This window comes from Sebastes umbrosus, chromosome 7 (genome assembly GCF_015220745.1).
Source record: "Sebastes umbrosus isolate fSebUmb1 chromosome 7, fSebUmb1.pri, whole genome shotgun sequence".
NCBI classification, from domain to species: Eukaryota; Metazoa; Chordata; class Actinopteri; order Perciformes; family Sebastidae; genus Sebastes; species Sebastes umbrosus.
Window position 1 is genome coordinate 13,464,087 of NC_051275.1, and position 16,992 is coordinate 13,481,078.

The 16,992-nt window shown below is 38.5% G+C and overlaps 1 protein-coding gene across 2 annotated transcripts in view; it reads right to left on the reverse strand.

Annotated features, from left to right (window-relative positions):
• Positions 1-8,737, reverse strand: part of esamb (endothelial cell adhesion molecule b) — a 59,731-nt gene extending 50,994 nt beyond the window's left edge. The window contains exon 1 of one of the 2 annotated variants that reach the window (XM_037776525.1): positions 8,617-8,737. Coding sequence is in view for 1 of the 2 variants with exons in the window: in XM_037776524.1 (XP_037632452.1) it covers positions 566-620 (55 nt within the window). In the remaining variant the exon portion in view is untranslated. Of the gene's footprint in view, positions 1-565; positions 974-8,616 lie in introns of those variants that run through there. The other variant, XM_037776524.1, reaches the window with a different exon arrangement.
• Between the last annotated feature and the right edge of the window lie 8,255 nt (positions 8,738-16,992).

Here is a 16,992-nt window from a genome sequence, read left to right on the forward strand (position 1 = left end):
CTGCGTTGAATAAACAGCCAATAGGAACGCACTCTCTCTCTCTCTCTTTGAAATGACCTGAGATTTTTTAAAGCCTGTAAACAGAGCTATGAGGAGGTGCAGAAGTCTCTCAGAACACTTGAATTACAAAATGCCGAAAGGGTATTATGCAAATTTCTGCCCAGTGATGCCAAAAACATTCTGCCTACTACCACTTTAATCTGTGTTAAAGGTCATGCAGCTATACAGTACATACAGTACTTTAGTATTGCACATTACTGACATAATTCATCACTATTATTAACCCTTAAAACTCACTCCTCCAGCTTGTTCCTGTGTGGAATAAGTTGGTTAAAAGAGGAATTGTGTTTTTTTTTTACTTTCTAATTGGTTCAAAAGTGAAAGTTTGATGACAAGGAAAAGCTTGACTTTCAGAAGAAATCACATTTCCCCATATAAATATATATTTATACTAACACAAACTGGCACTGGACTCATGTTTAACTCCCAGGCTGCCACCTGCAGCAGCAGCAGCAGCAGCAGCAGGGGGAGGCTTAATGGCCATCCAGAGCATTAATTAGCTTACCTTGAAAGATCCATATTAACATCAACGTGGCTCGAAGTCTCGTCTTTATCTCCATGGCACAACATCCACCAGCTGCTCCAACTCTTTAAAGTTCACTCCAAAAACACTTCTTGTCTTCACTCCTCAACTGCTGCTGCTTAATTGTCTTCAGGTAGTAATTAACTGTCCGCAGAGACACAGTAAAGCAGCGAGGCTTCGTCTGCCTCTCCTCTTCCCATCACTACTACTGTACTGACAGCAGCAAGCATCGCAGAGCGCACAGCCTGCTGCACTTTACAGACCTGCAGGAAGAGTATTAACAAATAGAAAGAAGCATGCAGGTTTTCCTTTCTGTGTTGAATCCAACCTGCTTCACTTGTGCTGCTTCTTGAGTGCGTGTCGCTCCTCCTCGTCCTGATCTAAACTGTATAGGAGCTTATATCCACCTGAGCTGCTCGGTGGCGCCCCCTTATGGAAGCTTTTATTGGACTTTATTAGTTGTTACCCACAGAAGACATTCCACAAATGTGTAGCATGATCTGCAAATATTTCACTATCCACAATCATGTATTTTTTGTATTTGTGTTGTGTTAAGTCACATCCACAAAAATACAGGGAGATTTGCAAACATGCAGTTTTTTGAACGCAGTATACATGGGAACTTGGGATCCTATTACCATTTTGCATATTTTGCAAATACAATAGGTGTTTAATTGTGGCCCGTGGCCCTCCATTGAGTTCCAGTTTTGGCCCTCCAAGGGAAAAGTTTAGGCACCCTTGGTTTACAGCCTAATAAATGACAGATATGTTGTTCCTCAAAGAGTTGCAGTGTAAGATGTGTAGCCCAGGGGGTATGGAAGTTTTTATTGGACTTTATTAGTTGTAACTCACAGAAGACATTCCACAAATGTGTACCATGATCTGCAAATATTTCACTATCCACAATCATGTATTTTTGTATTTGTGTTGTGTTAAGTCACATCCACAAAAATACAGGGAGATTTGCAAATACGCATAACTTACTCTGTAAATACGTATTTGAAGGTTTACATGTAAAGTGATTTCTACACATTTGTCGCTTCCTGTGGATTTATGACATTTGCGAAAGCACAAGTGGAAAATGATGTTGCACAGTATGAATTACACCTGAGTAGTACTGATAGACAGTTGGTGTAGAGTAAAGTGCAGTTCATTTAATTTAAAAGTAGAATGCATTGTTTCTTTGATTGATTTTGTCTTGAATACAGTGAATAATGTGAGTACAAAACTCTCTAAGTCACATCAGTCATGTAAAAACCCTCGAGGGAATAGGCCTATTCTCTAAGTGTAGGTATAACCTAAATATTAGTGCTGTCAATCGATTAAAATACTTAATCGCAAATTAATCCCACAGTTTATCTGTTCAAAATGTACCTTAAAGGGAGATTTGTCAAGTATTTAATACTCTTATCAACTTGGGAGTGAGCAAATATGCTGCTTTATGCAAATGTATGTATATATTTATTATTGGAAATCAATTAACAACACAAAACTATGACAGATATTGTCCAGAAACCCTCACAGGTACTGCATTTAACATAAAATAATATGCTCAAATAATAACATGGCAAACTGCAGCCCAACAGGCAACAACAGCTGTCAGTGTGTCAGTGTGCTGACTTGACTATGACTATCCGCAAAACTGCATGGGATCATCATAAAGTGGGCATGTCTGTAAAGGGGAGACTCGTGGGTACCCATAGAACCCATTTTCATTCACATATCTGGAGGTCAGAGGTCAAGGGCATGGCCACTTTGAAAATGGCCATGCCAGTTTCAGATTTCGTAAAATAAGTAAACCAAAATATAAACTAATATTTTGCATAGTATTGAGAGTAATATTGGCAATACTATTGAAAAACTAATTCAAAAAAAGTAATAATGCACATGATATGAGATTATTATTGAATTTACTGTTCAGGCAAATATTGCATTTTATCTGCAAACATTAAAATAATGAATTGAATGAACAACTCCATCAGAACAACTCACATATACACTTAGTTTTATAGAAATGTAATGTCAACTCAATTATCATGCATTACCTGAGATATTACAAAGTCTAATTCAGAGCAGAGTCACAGGAACACGACGTGCAGCCACTTAGACAAGAGAACAGGAACAGCTGAGGGATTTTACATTGTAATGCAAGTCTCAGGTCCCGACTCGGCTCACAATAAATGGGTCGTCAGGTGAAATATTAATGCAGGTGGGTCGATGTGTTGTATTTTTAATGAATATAATGGACTTTTTTTACATGATATTAAAGCTTCACATGTTTTCCGAGAGCAGGCTGCACCTCTGCATGCACTTAAGTTCACAATCAGACACCATGTAGCCACGAACCCTCATTCAAACACATGGAGACGTACATTATATGAAGGTGCTGTGTTGTTCTTTTTTCTTTGCTTTAATAGAGTAACTGTCTGACTTATTTATGTCACCCTCGTATTGTGGAACCTGCTGTCTTCTTCTATTGTTGTCAGATTGTAAAGTTAGACCTGGATAAGTTTTTACTGAAAACAATGTGGAAGTCAAATGTGACTCAGTTTCTCTCAGTCTAATGAGTCATGAAACCTTTTATGAATTATACTTAAAACGTGTCAAAATATCTACAGAGGTCAGGGCGGTAACGCTTTATATTACAGGCCACAAATTAAAGTGTAATTATTTAGCAAATAAATACTTAGTGGGTGCCTATACTGGGACAAATACCAAGACAAGACCTCAGGGAATAAGGGGGTAACAACTTTGTGTTTAAGAGGAAGTTACATTCACATATCTGGAGGTCAGAGGTCAAGGGACCCCTTTGCCAGTTTTTCCTCACCAACATTATGTGTAAGTTTGGAGTGTTATTTAACCTCCTTTACGTCGAGCTTGTATGGCATGGTTGGTACCAATGGGTTCCATAGGTTTTCTAGTTTCATATGATACCAGCATTTTCACTCTAACTTTAAAACTGAGCCCTCTCCCAAAGGTTATTACGTTAATGCGTTAAAAAAATCAGTGGCATTAAAACAAATTTGCGTTAACGCGTTATTATCGCGTTAACTTTGACAGCCTTAGTTAATATGAAACCTGCATGTACTCTCCATGCAGTGCTATAATGTCCACACACACATGTCCAGGAAAAGAGGGCCTCTCCTAACAGCACATTTGGTTTCCATTAGCTGAGGGGCAAGAATGAGAAAAAGAAATACAGTCTTCAACTATACCAAAAGAATGAATGATAACTTTAAAGATTACATCTACAGGTGCAAAACAAATGTGCCAAAAGTGCACAAAAAATATATGAATGTTTATTCCCATAACCTGAATAATGGAAGCGCAATAGACTCACTCTTGAACCTGAAGACACCTGACTGTTTTTATTTATTTAAGAGTAAAGTTTTTGGAGCAGTTCTTGTGTGTAGTAATAAAACTAAAACTGATGTTTAACAGCATGCTGTAAAGGTCGCCTGTTTGTCCCCTACAACCGTCTGTATTTCTTATCAAAACATGCCTTTTACATCTATATTTGTGTGTGAAAAATGTGTAAATCTTGAACACGTGTACATTAGAAATTTAATGTCACTGCCAGGTGTGAATAATTGATTGCTTAAGTGTGAAAGAAGCAGCGATATGAAACTGCACAGCTTGCATGTTGAGGCCTTTCCGACCCCGTTCCCCATTCTACGTTTTCAGTAGGTCAGGTAGATTTTATAAAATGAAATCAGCAGAAACATTACAGTCTACTTCACCAGCTGTCCTTTCGTGCAAGTGTGCACGTGATTTACGGCTGCACAAAAGAGATGCGAAATGTCTCTGTGGTAGATTTCTTCAGTATCTCTGATTTGTGTCACTTTCAGCTTGAGGAAAAACACACTCCCTGCAGTCTTCTTGAATACATTCTTTGTTAAAGTTGGCGGAGATACTGTTATCTCGCTGCCAGCTGGTGGAAGATGAGCTTATAGCCTTGACAGTCTACTTCTAGATAGCATGACTGGACCTCTTTGTAGACCATTTCCTCCTCTTTGCACTTTGCTCTACTGTATTTCACAGTGTCTGAAGACATCAAAATGATGGATTACTGGTTCAGATTTATTGATTCTTTTGTGCCATCTAGTGGTCAACACCTGAAGAGCTGGTTCTCTCCCTGCTTTTTTATTTTTAGGGGCTGCAGGTAAAACCCAGCGAACAGGTCAGCCGTCCCTCACAGGGCTGATTCAGATTGACAGACAATCATTCACACTCATGCTTGCGTACCTGTCGGCAGCTTTAGTATTCTCTCTTGACCTGCGTGGCTTTGGTCAGTCAGGGGGAGGAAACACCCGGAGGAAATCCATGTGAAAGCATGAAAACACGCAATGTCCTCTTAGAAAAGGCCACAGCAGGGAATCAAGCCTGTCTTGTTATTGTTAATTGACAGGCACCGTGTTTACAGAGGGTTTAAAATGAGATGTCTTTTATTGCATACTGAGGTGGTTGGATCTTTTATTTTCATGGAAAAGTCATGTTATTAGGCTTTGAAAAGTTATTGCTGCAGCTTTTTAAAGGATAATGCTGCCATAATTATCCCAAAAACAACAATACATAATAATGTATAATGTATATATTGTAATAATGTCTCTCAATACACCCTGCCTGTGTCACCCAGCCCCGAGCGTCTTTGTTCCCACAGAAAATACCAACAGTTTTCCAGAATTACTTCTGTTTAAAATGAGAGTAACACCAAGTATTCATAGTCCGATTCTCAAAATCAGGTCCATAACTAACATTTTATCAACTTGCACCTTTATGGGAAATTATGAGGCTGAGGGTGGAATTGCTGATGTTAATTTAGACTGCCTTGTGTAATGGTAACTGGATCCCTTATCTCCATGAAAAGTCTCATTATTTGGCATTATTAGCTCCAGGACGCAACCTGCCAAAATAATAAATAAATATAGAAATAAACAAGTCATTAAATGTAGAAAAATAATTAATTAATTGATCAAATATGTTATGAAATTGATATTTCTGCTTTAATTTGCTTCTTTATTTATTTACCTTTGTATTAATGACACTATCTATTAATCCTGTTAATTCCCCTATCTATGTTAATATAAATAAATAAATAAAAGGTCAAATTAAATAGAAGAGTAGATAGGGGAATTAATACATATCAATTATTAATGCCTGAATTTATTTTTAATATTATTTTGGCACATTTAATGCCATATTTATTTATCGAGTCATTTATTTATTCTTTTTTTTATTTTGGCAGGTTCCGTCCTCCATATATCGTTGCCACTTGTCTCTGGTGGCTCCTCTTCACAGACTTTTGTTGTGCAGCCAATCAGTGTTGCAACCAACATAACTTTTGTTTCAATTATAATGTTTCTAAAAATACTAAAGAGGTCCAAACTCCAGCGTAAACTTGCAGTATAAAGAAACAACTTTATTATACAATGTGGCAATAAAGTTGTTCTTTATACAAGTTCATGCTGATGTTCAGACTTCTCCGTGCACACGTTGTTCCTACAATGTTTCCAACAAGCCTATAAGAGTCTTCAGCCAGTCTAGTGGCTCTGTGAAGCTGCACTTTGACAAAGTGGTGCTTCAAGCTAATTGCTAACATGCTGATGTCATACAGTTATAATGTTAACCATGTTCCTTCCATCTTAGCTAAGCATGTTAGCATGCTAATATTTGCTAATATCACAAAGCACAGCTGAGGTTCAGTTGTTACAATTCATCCTGAGGGGGATACAAATGTGTGTGCAGCATTTCATGGCAATCCATCCAATAGTTGTTATAATATAGATATTTCAATCTGGTAAATGCTGCATCTATGGCTAAAAATACCAAATATATAATTGTATAAAATGAGGCACAACACATCTACAGTGTTTCCATCTGATTTAACAGTGCAACTATACAGTGTAAGCAAAGCAAAGTGCTGTCTTAGCTTTGAACATTTCACTTTGTGCACAGTGAGCACCCAGTAAGCAGCTTCAATAAGGTGTTGAAACAAGCAGAAACATTTTCTGTTTGCGATACTGACATAGAGAGAGGGAAATGTGTCTTTTAATGTGAAAATCAAGGGGAAAATTATAGGCGTTTAAGAGTCTAATTAATATTCCTAGAACATTTTATGCTCCACATTAACACAGCACTTCAAAAAGACGACATTAGAGCAAATACGGTGACGGAAGTGCTTTCTGAATCCATGTGAAATCTAATCTACAGTACAGTTTAATGTCTTTGACCTATTCTGTCATGCTGTGTCATATTCTTTGCATGTCACGCCTAAATTTGGAGTTCCTTTACCAAATAAGATTTTGGCAACACATGTTGTATTTTGTACAGTGTTGGCCTAGTTTGCTTATAGAGTTTCGATTGATAAGTGCATTTCTGACACTCTCCCCTCACCTCGTTGCCACTTCTTTTGAAAAAGCATGAATAAAAGGTAACAATAATGATTTTTTTTTTTGCAAAGGTTGACATTTGGAACATTAAAATCCACCTACACCAAATCTGAGCAAACGCAGTGACCTCAGTGACCTCTTCAATAAATCATATCTGCTGGTGAGCACAGCAGCCAGGCCTGGCACTTTTAATTCATCCTGTGTGCAAAACCTTTGACGCCTACTCACATTAAAACCACCAGTGGCATGAAAGTACAATAATAAAAATAGTAAATTAGAGAATTCAAAATGCCAAACAAGTAAAAGCATAAATAAATTCTGTCATCACTGCATATCTTTTAAATTAATTCTCATTCTCTGACACCAAAAACCTTGTGCTGGAAATATTAATGTTTATAGGTGTCAGGAGTTTGAAGGATCCTCACTGTGAAATCAGAGCTATTAGTTTGCCGTGGACATTGACTGCTTCCTTCCTGTATTTTCCATTAAAAATGTAGGAGTCACACTGACACGCTTGTGCAGCAGGAAGACTCTCAGCAGAGCGCTGTGACAGCCGGGGCCGGTAAATAATCTCAAAGGCAGTTTGTGTGTGAGTGAGGCTGGATGTCTGCCACGTGTCTGGTGATATGAGAGCCCTCTGTGCGACGGGCCTTCTGTCATTTATCACTCTTTACCGTCATTACAGAGGAGATTAGATTTGGACAGGCATAAGGAATATGTGGATGACCTTGTCTTGTTATGAGATAATGCAATTCTGCTTGTGCTGCACAGTAACGCTCGTTCTGAACGGCTCTCCGTGGGTTTCAATCGGCAACATTATTTTCAGTCAGAAGTAAACATCAATCCTCGCAGGCTGCTGTGTAATGTAACTCAGCAAGATCATCAGCTGTGACTCGGCACCGTCTTCGTCCTGTTTCTCTTCAGAGGCTTTGATTCTGATTTCATTCTTAATTGCCAATTTGCTTCACGCCAGCATTGCATCTGTTTTATGCTCCCCACATGATTCTGCATTATGACAACTGTTTTAGTAGCTCAGCACGGCAGACAGCCTCAAACAGTTTTCTGCGGATATTTATTTTCACACATCTGAGACCGAACCATCCTGAAACTGAACCCAGGTCTCTGTGAGGACAAAATGTTTTCTTCTGCAAGTGGATCTGTATTTACAGACAACAAAACAAGCATGAAAGGATGTTTGAAATATGAGAAATCCCAGCTGAGCCTTACCGATATATTGCTGTATACCTCAGACAAAACTCTTTCTTCTTTTTTTAATAACAGCATCCCGGAGAGGGTGCTCTGACTCGTCCTCTCGTCATTCAAAAGAAGGTGCTGACAAGCTGAGAGAGATAATGAGAAGAAAAATCGGATACATATGGACAAAAAGATGTTTATGTTGATATAATCCCACATGATATGATACAATGATGCAACACAGGACAGCAACACCTATAAAGAGGACCTAATGGTCATTTGTTGTTTGGTGAAAACACAGCGGAGATTCATCTGAGCTGCTGTGCACTTTGAAGGATATATATATTTTCTTTTTATCTTTAGCGTCATGTCTCGCTCTCCTCTAAGGTTATGTTTTCTTTGTTTCCAGTTTTCAATTATTATTTCCTGTTTTATTTTTTGTGTACTCACCTTTGTCTCTCCTTTCCTGTCCTTGTGTGTTTCCCACTTGTGTGACAGTCTGCCTCGCCCTGATTGTTTCCACCTGGCCCTCATTAGCCCTGCTGTCTTTGTCTTATCTGTTTCAGCGTGTATTTCACAGTGTTTATTTGACCTTCAGTATCTTTTGACCCCACTTTTTGCTACATGTTTTGGAAAAATGTGCCTGTTTTTAGACTGCTTACCTTTGTATCGAATCCTGCCTCCAAGTAAAGACCTCTTATTCAAACCTCTGTGTATCAAGTCTTGCTACTGAGTCCTTTATCTGCTGGTATCAGTGTGTTTCTGATAGACTGATAATGGAGAGATACATGAAAGAGGGTATATTGACCAAATTGTGTCTTTATCACCAATAATTGTTCTGTAGTTCTTTAGGGCTGCCAGTAACTCCATTAAGCCATTGGGTGGTGATTTATTGTTTGTTCTATAAAATGTCAGAAAATGGTGAAAAATGTCTATCCTAGTTTCCCACAGTCCCAGGAGACGTCTTTGAATGTCTCGTTTTGTCTGACCAAAAGTCCAAAAACCCAAAGACTAAAGTTTACAATCAAAGAAAACAAAGGAACCCAGACAATGCACATTTATTGCACCAAGTAGCTTGAGTAGTCTCTGAGCAGGCTACCAGTGATGCACAGGTTGATGAAGTAACGGATAACAGTCAACTGTGGTGAAACATTACACTTTGAAAACAAGCATGATAAAAACTAGGGAGTAGAATATTAATGCTAACAAACCTTATGTTATTCACAACTGAGAAGCTGAAACCAGAGAAGTTTGGCACGTTTGCCTAAAAAATGACTCCAAAGTGTTTATGTGAACGACTAATCAATGAATTGACCTATTCATTGCAGCTCTACTGGGTTGGTATTGATACTGAAATTCAGTTATGATGTTGGCACAGATATTAGATATTGAATAAGAAAACATAATTTTTAAGAAAAGTGCTGTTGCTGTTTTCCTTGTCTTCTAAGATATTAACCTCTTAACATCCAGTTTTCTTCCTTAGAAGTGTTACTGTTGAAAAATCCCTTCTTCTTTGAATCTGTGTGATGATTGCAGTGAAATATGTTCACATTTTCACAGCTGCATCAGTGGAAATATTCCAGATGTATTGTTCAACATTTTATACCCAATTCCCCAAATTTCAGCCTGAATGATTTGATATATCTTTGGAAACGTTGGGCGTTTACACTGACTGACCATCTGGCAGGTCAGTGAGGTTTTAAAGTGAATACCTTTGGGTTTGAATTGTTGCTCAGAGACAAAAAACAGTCATTTAAATACATTCATTTGGGCTTTTGGTAAATTCGTGGTGGGTATTTTTCACTATTTTCTGAGATTTTATGGACCAAACCTAATTGGTAATTAAAATAATTGTTAGTTTGAGACCTGCTATTTCCTGTATGTACACTGTTTTCATGCACTTAGTTTTGTCTAAATAGTGTTGTGTTTTGTTACGGTTGTTCCTGAACGTCTGCACTGTTAGATACTGTTAGATGCATTTTGTTTTTTAGGAGACGTTTGACATCTGCTGTGAGCACGGTGGCCAACCTACAAGCTAAAACTCAATTTAAAACCTGTATCAGTGCTGGCACTTGTGCTGACTCGAGCAGCTCTGATATCTCCCAGGAAAGAGGTGCAATTCTGACATCAGACCAGCAGAGGACTACCTTGAGCCTCGACTGCAATCAGCCGCTGCTTAGTTCAATCTAAAAATTATCCTTTTTTCCTCCTCTGTCATTCCCTCTTTTCAATACGCCTCTCAAAGCATTGTTGGATGAGGTCAAATAACCACATATGAAACCAGCATATACATATTATATAAGTACAAAACATGAGGACAGAATGTCCCTTTGCAGGTACACAACCTCAGCACATGACCTCTGTTTTAACTCGGTTTTAATGCAAAACACGCCTGATATTTTCCTCACAGAAACGTGGAGGAGAGGCGAGACTTGAGGCCTGTGACGTAATGCTGCAACAGATAAATGGGCTCTCGAGCACAAGTGGCAATTACATGAGAGATCTATTTGTGCCGAGCAATCAGAGGCTGAAGATGTGGAAACTGAGAAGTCTTTCTTTTTTCTTCATTTCTGCCAGAATCATTTGAAGGTGTTTAAATGGAGCTCATCTCATCAAATCTCAGTGTTTCACAATCCCACAAAACAAGTTACATTTTAATTACTTTCCCATACTGTAAAATGCATTTTCTCCCAAGACAACACACAGATAACTCTCTATCAACAGCAAACACAGCTGTCTGAAACTGCATACATTATCATTATATAAATTACAAAGACACGTATCATACTGTAGCAGCATGTTGACAGATCATCCTCACTTGACAGAAATGAGGAAGGGCTGATGATGAATTAAATCATTTAAAGTTGTGAATATGCATGCATACATACATAAATTATGATTTATTGTGCTTGATATGGATGCTTCTGCATACTGCATCATAAAGAGACAAGCATTTAAAAAAGGCTTGACATTACTAGACTTATGTATGGAAGCCCATGTCTGCCAGAAAAAGGAAAAAGAAACGTTAGTCAAGAGAAGTCAGGTGGTAATGGTCATAGTAAATTGAAATGAAGTAAATCAGAATTATGATATAAGAAGTAAAACACTTGGCTTACTAAGTCAAAGTAATAAGAAATCAGATTTGGATTTACAATATTATGACACAATAAATAAAAAGAGACAGTGAAAATGATAAAAGATAAAAGTCAAATTTTTGACAATTTTGACATACTAAGTCAGAATAATGAGATACAAAGTGAACATTGTGAGATAAGTAAGGGATAATGTACAGCGAGCCGGTCATGTTGTGAAATAAATCCCAACTGAAAGGGTTTATTTCACAATAATACCCGCTAGTTGTACATTATCCCGCTTATTAAACAGCTACTTACTTAAGAAATCAATAATTTGACATAAAAATGGACCTCCAAAGCCGACTTCAGAACTGCATCCATAGCAACGGTCTATTATATATAGCAACAGTCTGCTATAAAGAAATAACAGACTGTAGAATGCCATGAGTATTCAACAAAGCCGTGTAATAATAAGTCATAATTTAGAGATTTAAGAAAAAAAAAATCTGAAATATAAGATAAGAAATCAAAATTTGAATTACTAAGTCAAAACTATGATACAAAAAATTAACATTACAAGATTAAAAAGTTAACATTATAAGATAAATGTCAAAATGATGAGATAGTGAATCACAATTTAGAGATAAAAAAGTAAATATTATGAGATAAGAAGTTAAAATGTTGCCATACTAAGTCAAAATTATGTTTTTTTTTATTTAATAATCTTGACTTTCCATTAATTTTTTTTTGGTAGAAACTGGCTTAAATACACAACAAATATTGAGCACAGTAAACTACACAATTGTGCATAGTTGGACATTTCCAGAGTTGTGAGGAAGCAGATCTGAATACTGTAGAAGAAAACATTTAAAAACAAAAGCAGCACTTCTGAAACTACTTTCCTTCTCTGGTGGAAACTGTCTTCAGAGCACGAATCTACATTTGGAAAAAAGAAAAAAGTCCATAGAGTTGAGAGGAACTGTAATATTTATCACGCAGCGTGCTGTACTGTAAGCAGCCTCATACAGACTCATTATATTGGTTTATCAGATGCAGCAGGAGTCAGGGCTCCTCCAGGGCTCTTCCAGCTCTCTGCACAGCTCAGTACAAGCAACTCTAAGACAATGTGACACTGCCATTTAAGAGCATGACAAGTGAGGAGCGGTGTTGCCCTGTATGTGCTCCCTCTGCTGGCAAGGGTCCCGAAATATATATATATATATATATATATAAAAAAGCTGAGCCTTTAAGCCAAATGTTGCAGCGATAGTAGCTGCTTACCTTCGCACTCTGGTGCATTGGATGTAAATGACTTGCTGCTGTTGGCCCTGCGCTGCTGTGACACTCGGCCTATAAATAAACTCCCCGGCCCTCCTGGCTATCTGAAGGTCCTTTGCACTTGCTCACACATATGCACACACACCCCACAGGGAAAACAAAAGCCCTGCTCCTGTGACTAATGAAATCTGCTGACAAGGTGTGTTAGCAGGTCAACAGCTAAGACCATCGGCCGTGTAAAGAGAGATAACAGGAGCTCAATTAGTGACAGCAGCTTCTATCACTGCTACGAGCACCTTTTTTGGAGACATTTGGGGTTTTGTTTTGTTTAGTAATGTGAGGCTGGTGCTGTGAGAGCGAAGCAATATGGAGTTTGTCTCATAATGAGATGGAGCCAGACGGCGATCAGAGACACATAAGGTCAGAGCCGGGGGGTGAGAGGCCGACAGCTGAATCTCACATTCTTCACCGCAGTCAGACAGACTGCCACATCCCACCATCTGTACCTCGCCATACTGTCAACACACACACATTAACACACTAACCTACACCTACAGCAGAAAAGAACTGAAAAAAAGACCAAGTGTCACCTTAAGTCCCACACATGACTAAAGATCCACAATGCTTTACAAAACCTTTAAGGAATTCGACATTTTGGCACTTGGAAGTCACTGCACCCGGCCAAAAAATAGACCTGGCACGTATTCCCAACACAACCAATGTTGTTTTCACATTTCGGTTTTTGTACAAATTTGATATAATGCGTAAATTTGTGAACTTTTAAAGGTGCTGGTAGACAGATTTTGTACCATTGGATCGAGCCACGCTAGCTATTTCCTTCTGTTTCCAGTCTTTATGCTAAGCTAAGCTAACTGTCCCCTGACACCAGCTTCATATTTCATGTTCTCATACATAATTTGTAGCTATACCTATGAAAAGTAAATGCACTGTAATTCATATATATCCCACAAAATTGTATGTAATCCATGTAATTGTGAACCAGGAAGTATAAAGAGTGACAAAGGCAGCATAGAAAGGAAATCGGGGTGGATGTATAAAAAACACCATCAGATTTTTGGCCAGGAGACCAGTGTTCGTACCCCATGTGAAACCAGAAGTCAACGTCGATTTACTTGTCACATAACTTCCCTACGTAAGTTACGGCACTTCCGTTGTTATTTGAACCCAAACCACGATCTTTTCCTTAACCTAACTGAGTGGTTTTGTTGCCTAAATCTAACCAAGTTGTTTCCTGTGAAGACGAAAGTTTATTTTGAAAAGACTGGAGTGGAAATTGACGTTGGACATTTGTAGGAAAACGAAAAATGAGGATTAACTTTTCATATCGTACGAACCGTTGTATGAGAATATGTCGCATATTTAATGGGCAGATATTCAATCTTCTCATCTAACTCTCGGTAAGAAAGTGATTAGAGAGACTGTCCTCCCAAAAAGAGAGACCCGAAACAACATGTTTGGAGGATTTGTTAGAATAGACGCATTTCCCAAAATGTCAAACTATTTCTTTAACATGTTTTTTACTGAATGAATATGAAGACTGTCCCCTTCTAGGCACAACAGTAGACTCTGATTGACTGACAAAATCTGCTCCTTTAATTCAAAAGTCTTTTGATTGTGAAGATTTTATTGATTATTTAATGCCACCTATAGTTCACTTGTGATGCATAGACTAAAGGTGGACAACGAACTGATTCTGAAATTTAAAGTTTACACACTCTCATGCTACAAAGTCTACTTTTAAAAGAGGAAAGAAAAAGTTGAAACAACAAAGAGTTAATATGCTCGTAAAGAAATAGAGAACTGGAGCTCTCTGAAAAACAATTGTGTTGAAATGCCTTCATGAAAAGGCAAAGAAACATACAATGATGGATGCGACCAAAGCACGGCTCTCAAGCAGCGCCACATAAAGTGGCTCCCAAGAGTATTTACTGATGACTTCTCTGAGGTATATATCAAAGTTGAAAAAGAGGCCATTCCCATCTGACACCTCCGAGACTCCACCGTTGAGATGCCTCTATTTTATGCCTGTTTAGCCTTTTGTGGCCCTTAATAAGCTACACACTTCCACCCCAAGCTGAGATTGAAGCCATTGTGGGGCCCCTCTTTGTGTCGCGCCTTGCAACAGACATCTGGACTCCTCTTCTGTTGCCCAATTTCCAGTCCCATTCAAGAAGGACAAAGGAGAGCAGGCGTCTGACTGTCCAAAAGTCACTCTCCATCATGTTGGGCTCTCGCAGCCTTGACATGGAGACAATGAGGTGGAGGGAGAAGAAGCAACGGCACCGAGGGAACCGGTCTGGTGTGTTGCTGGAGGAGGGGGAATGAGCGAAACAGAGATCGTACCCCCAAGGGAGCTGTGTTTGTCCACGGGAGGAGAACGGAGGCCGGGCACCACAGGCCAGATTGTGGAGGGAGGAGTGGGTGAGAAAGAACAGCTGTTTAGTAAATCAGAGAGTGGATGCTAAACAGCAGGACCGCAAAGATCTAGAGTGGCGAAGGACGACTGTTAGCATGCTCTCCATCATCACCATCACCATGACGATGGCGACGATGATGATGACACCGAGAAGGCAACGACGGTCATGTTGAGGTGTCAATGCTGCTTTGCAGTGTGATTATTTATAAACAATGTTTTCATCTCTTTAGAGTGTCAAGTCAAGTTTATTTTAAACCACACATAATCACATATTTGCCTCAGAGGGTCTTACTTAGAAGTAATAAATAAATCTCACAGGTAAGCAGGTGGAATAATCATCCCTTTTGTCCTGTAATTTATTGCTTATTTATATGTCCATACAACACAAAAAGCACGCTCGAGACTGAGTGGAAAGGAGAATACAGATCACACTCACTCTGGGAGTGTTAGGAAAAGGCAACACTTGGGGATAATATATGAGCGGTGTTTACTAGGCTATGAAATACACAAGACATGTGTTGTGCTGTAAAAATGCCAAAATATACACAACATGATGAACAATATCTTGTTGAGGCAGCGACCAAGAAGGCAACCACAAGGAAATAGTACAAAGTGAGCTCCAATTCTGGTGGCTGGAAATTGTTACGACACGGAAAGCCTCACACATGAGCTGAGAATGCAGAAGCTGGACTTTAAATGGGCTGCTTACGAAGGAAAAGGACACTAAAAAAATAAAGATCGTACAAAGAACGAGACATAAAGAGGAAATGTTTTAAGTTCCGTCATGCTGTTTATCTCAATGACACTATTGTTGGTCTTCCTTTTGAATCAACATTATGAAAAGGAGAACAAACTTAAGAGTGTAGCTTTACAAATTAATACAATAAATGCATCCATCACCTTGTATAGCTGCCATTAGTGTAAGTGCTTTAGATAAAAAAGCCCTACATGAGTGCAGTCCATTTACTGTGATGTAACAGTCAGTCTCTCTATAAGGACTACATAGTAACCCTTTCTGACTTTGTTGACGTCGTTTGCCATCAGGAGTTTTGCTAAACCAAAAGATTTTAGACTATCAAAGCCTAAAATTTAAATCACTTAAACTTTAACCTGGAATCTTTATAAAAAAAAACTAACTTAAACCCCAAAACACAGTGGTTTCTCAACCTTCTTCGCTTGTGGGCATGAATTAAACAATATGAACTTGTGACCCGTCGTCACAGTTTATAGTTTTAAGGCTAAATCCGTATTTAAACAATTTTAGTTAAGTTAAAGTTAAAAGTTGGTAGAAAGTCAGGACAAAATAAGTTTGAGATAAAAAAAAAATGTTCTCCCTCAAATGATCTTGTGACCCCTCGGCTGGATCCTGGCAACCCTGACCACCCTAAACCCAAGGCTCATTTTAACACATAACTTAAATAAAAGACTCTTAAGGACTCTTTTTAAAGATTCTCAATACAATATTCAGAGCATTAATATACCAAACAATTCGCTATGGAAAGTTAAAGTGGAGTAATACACCTGAGCGAAGATAAAGTCGCTCTCCCTCGGTGTGTGTTGTAATCTGAGTTTCTCTGTGCTTTGTTGACATAGCCGCTCCAGGTCACATGTCGATGTGTCCTTGAGCAAGGCACTCAACCCCAAATTGCTCCCGATGGCTATGAATGAGTATTTAGATTAGATCCTGATGGGCAAAGTTGGCACCTTAGCAGCCTCTGCGATCAGTGTGTGAATGTGTGTGTGAACAGGTGAATGCTGACATGTAGTGTAAAGCGCTTTGAGCGATTGGAAGACTAGAAAAGCGCTATATACATGTAAGTCCATTTACTATTACCATTCCACTGTAGATATGCTCTGAATTCAGAATCCAGCACCTATAAGAACATTTTACTTTATGTTTTGTTAACATTTTAGACTCAAATCCAATTTCCCAACACTAAACCCTTAAAATATATTTGATTCACCTAAAACTTAACCCCTAAAATCCAAGGCTCATTTTAATAATGACCCTATTAACCCAGAAATAACTCTCCTTTT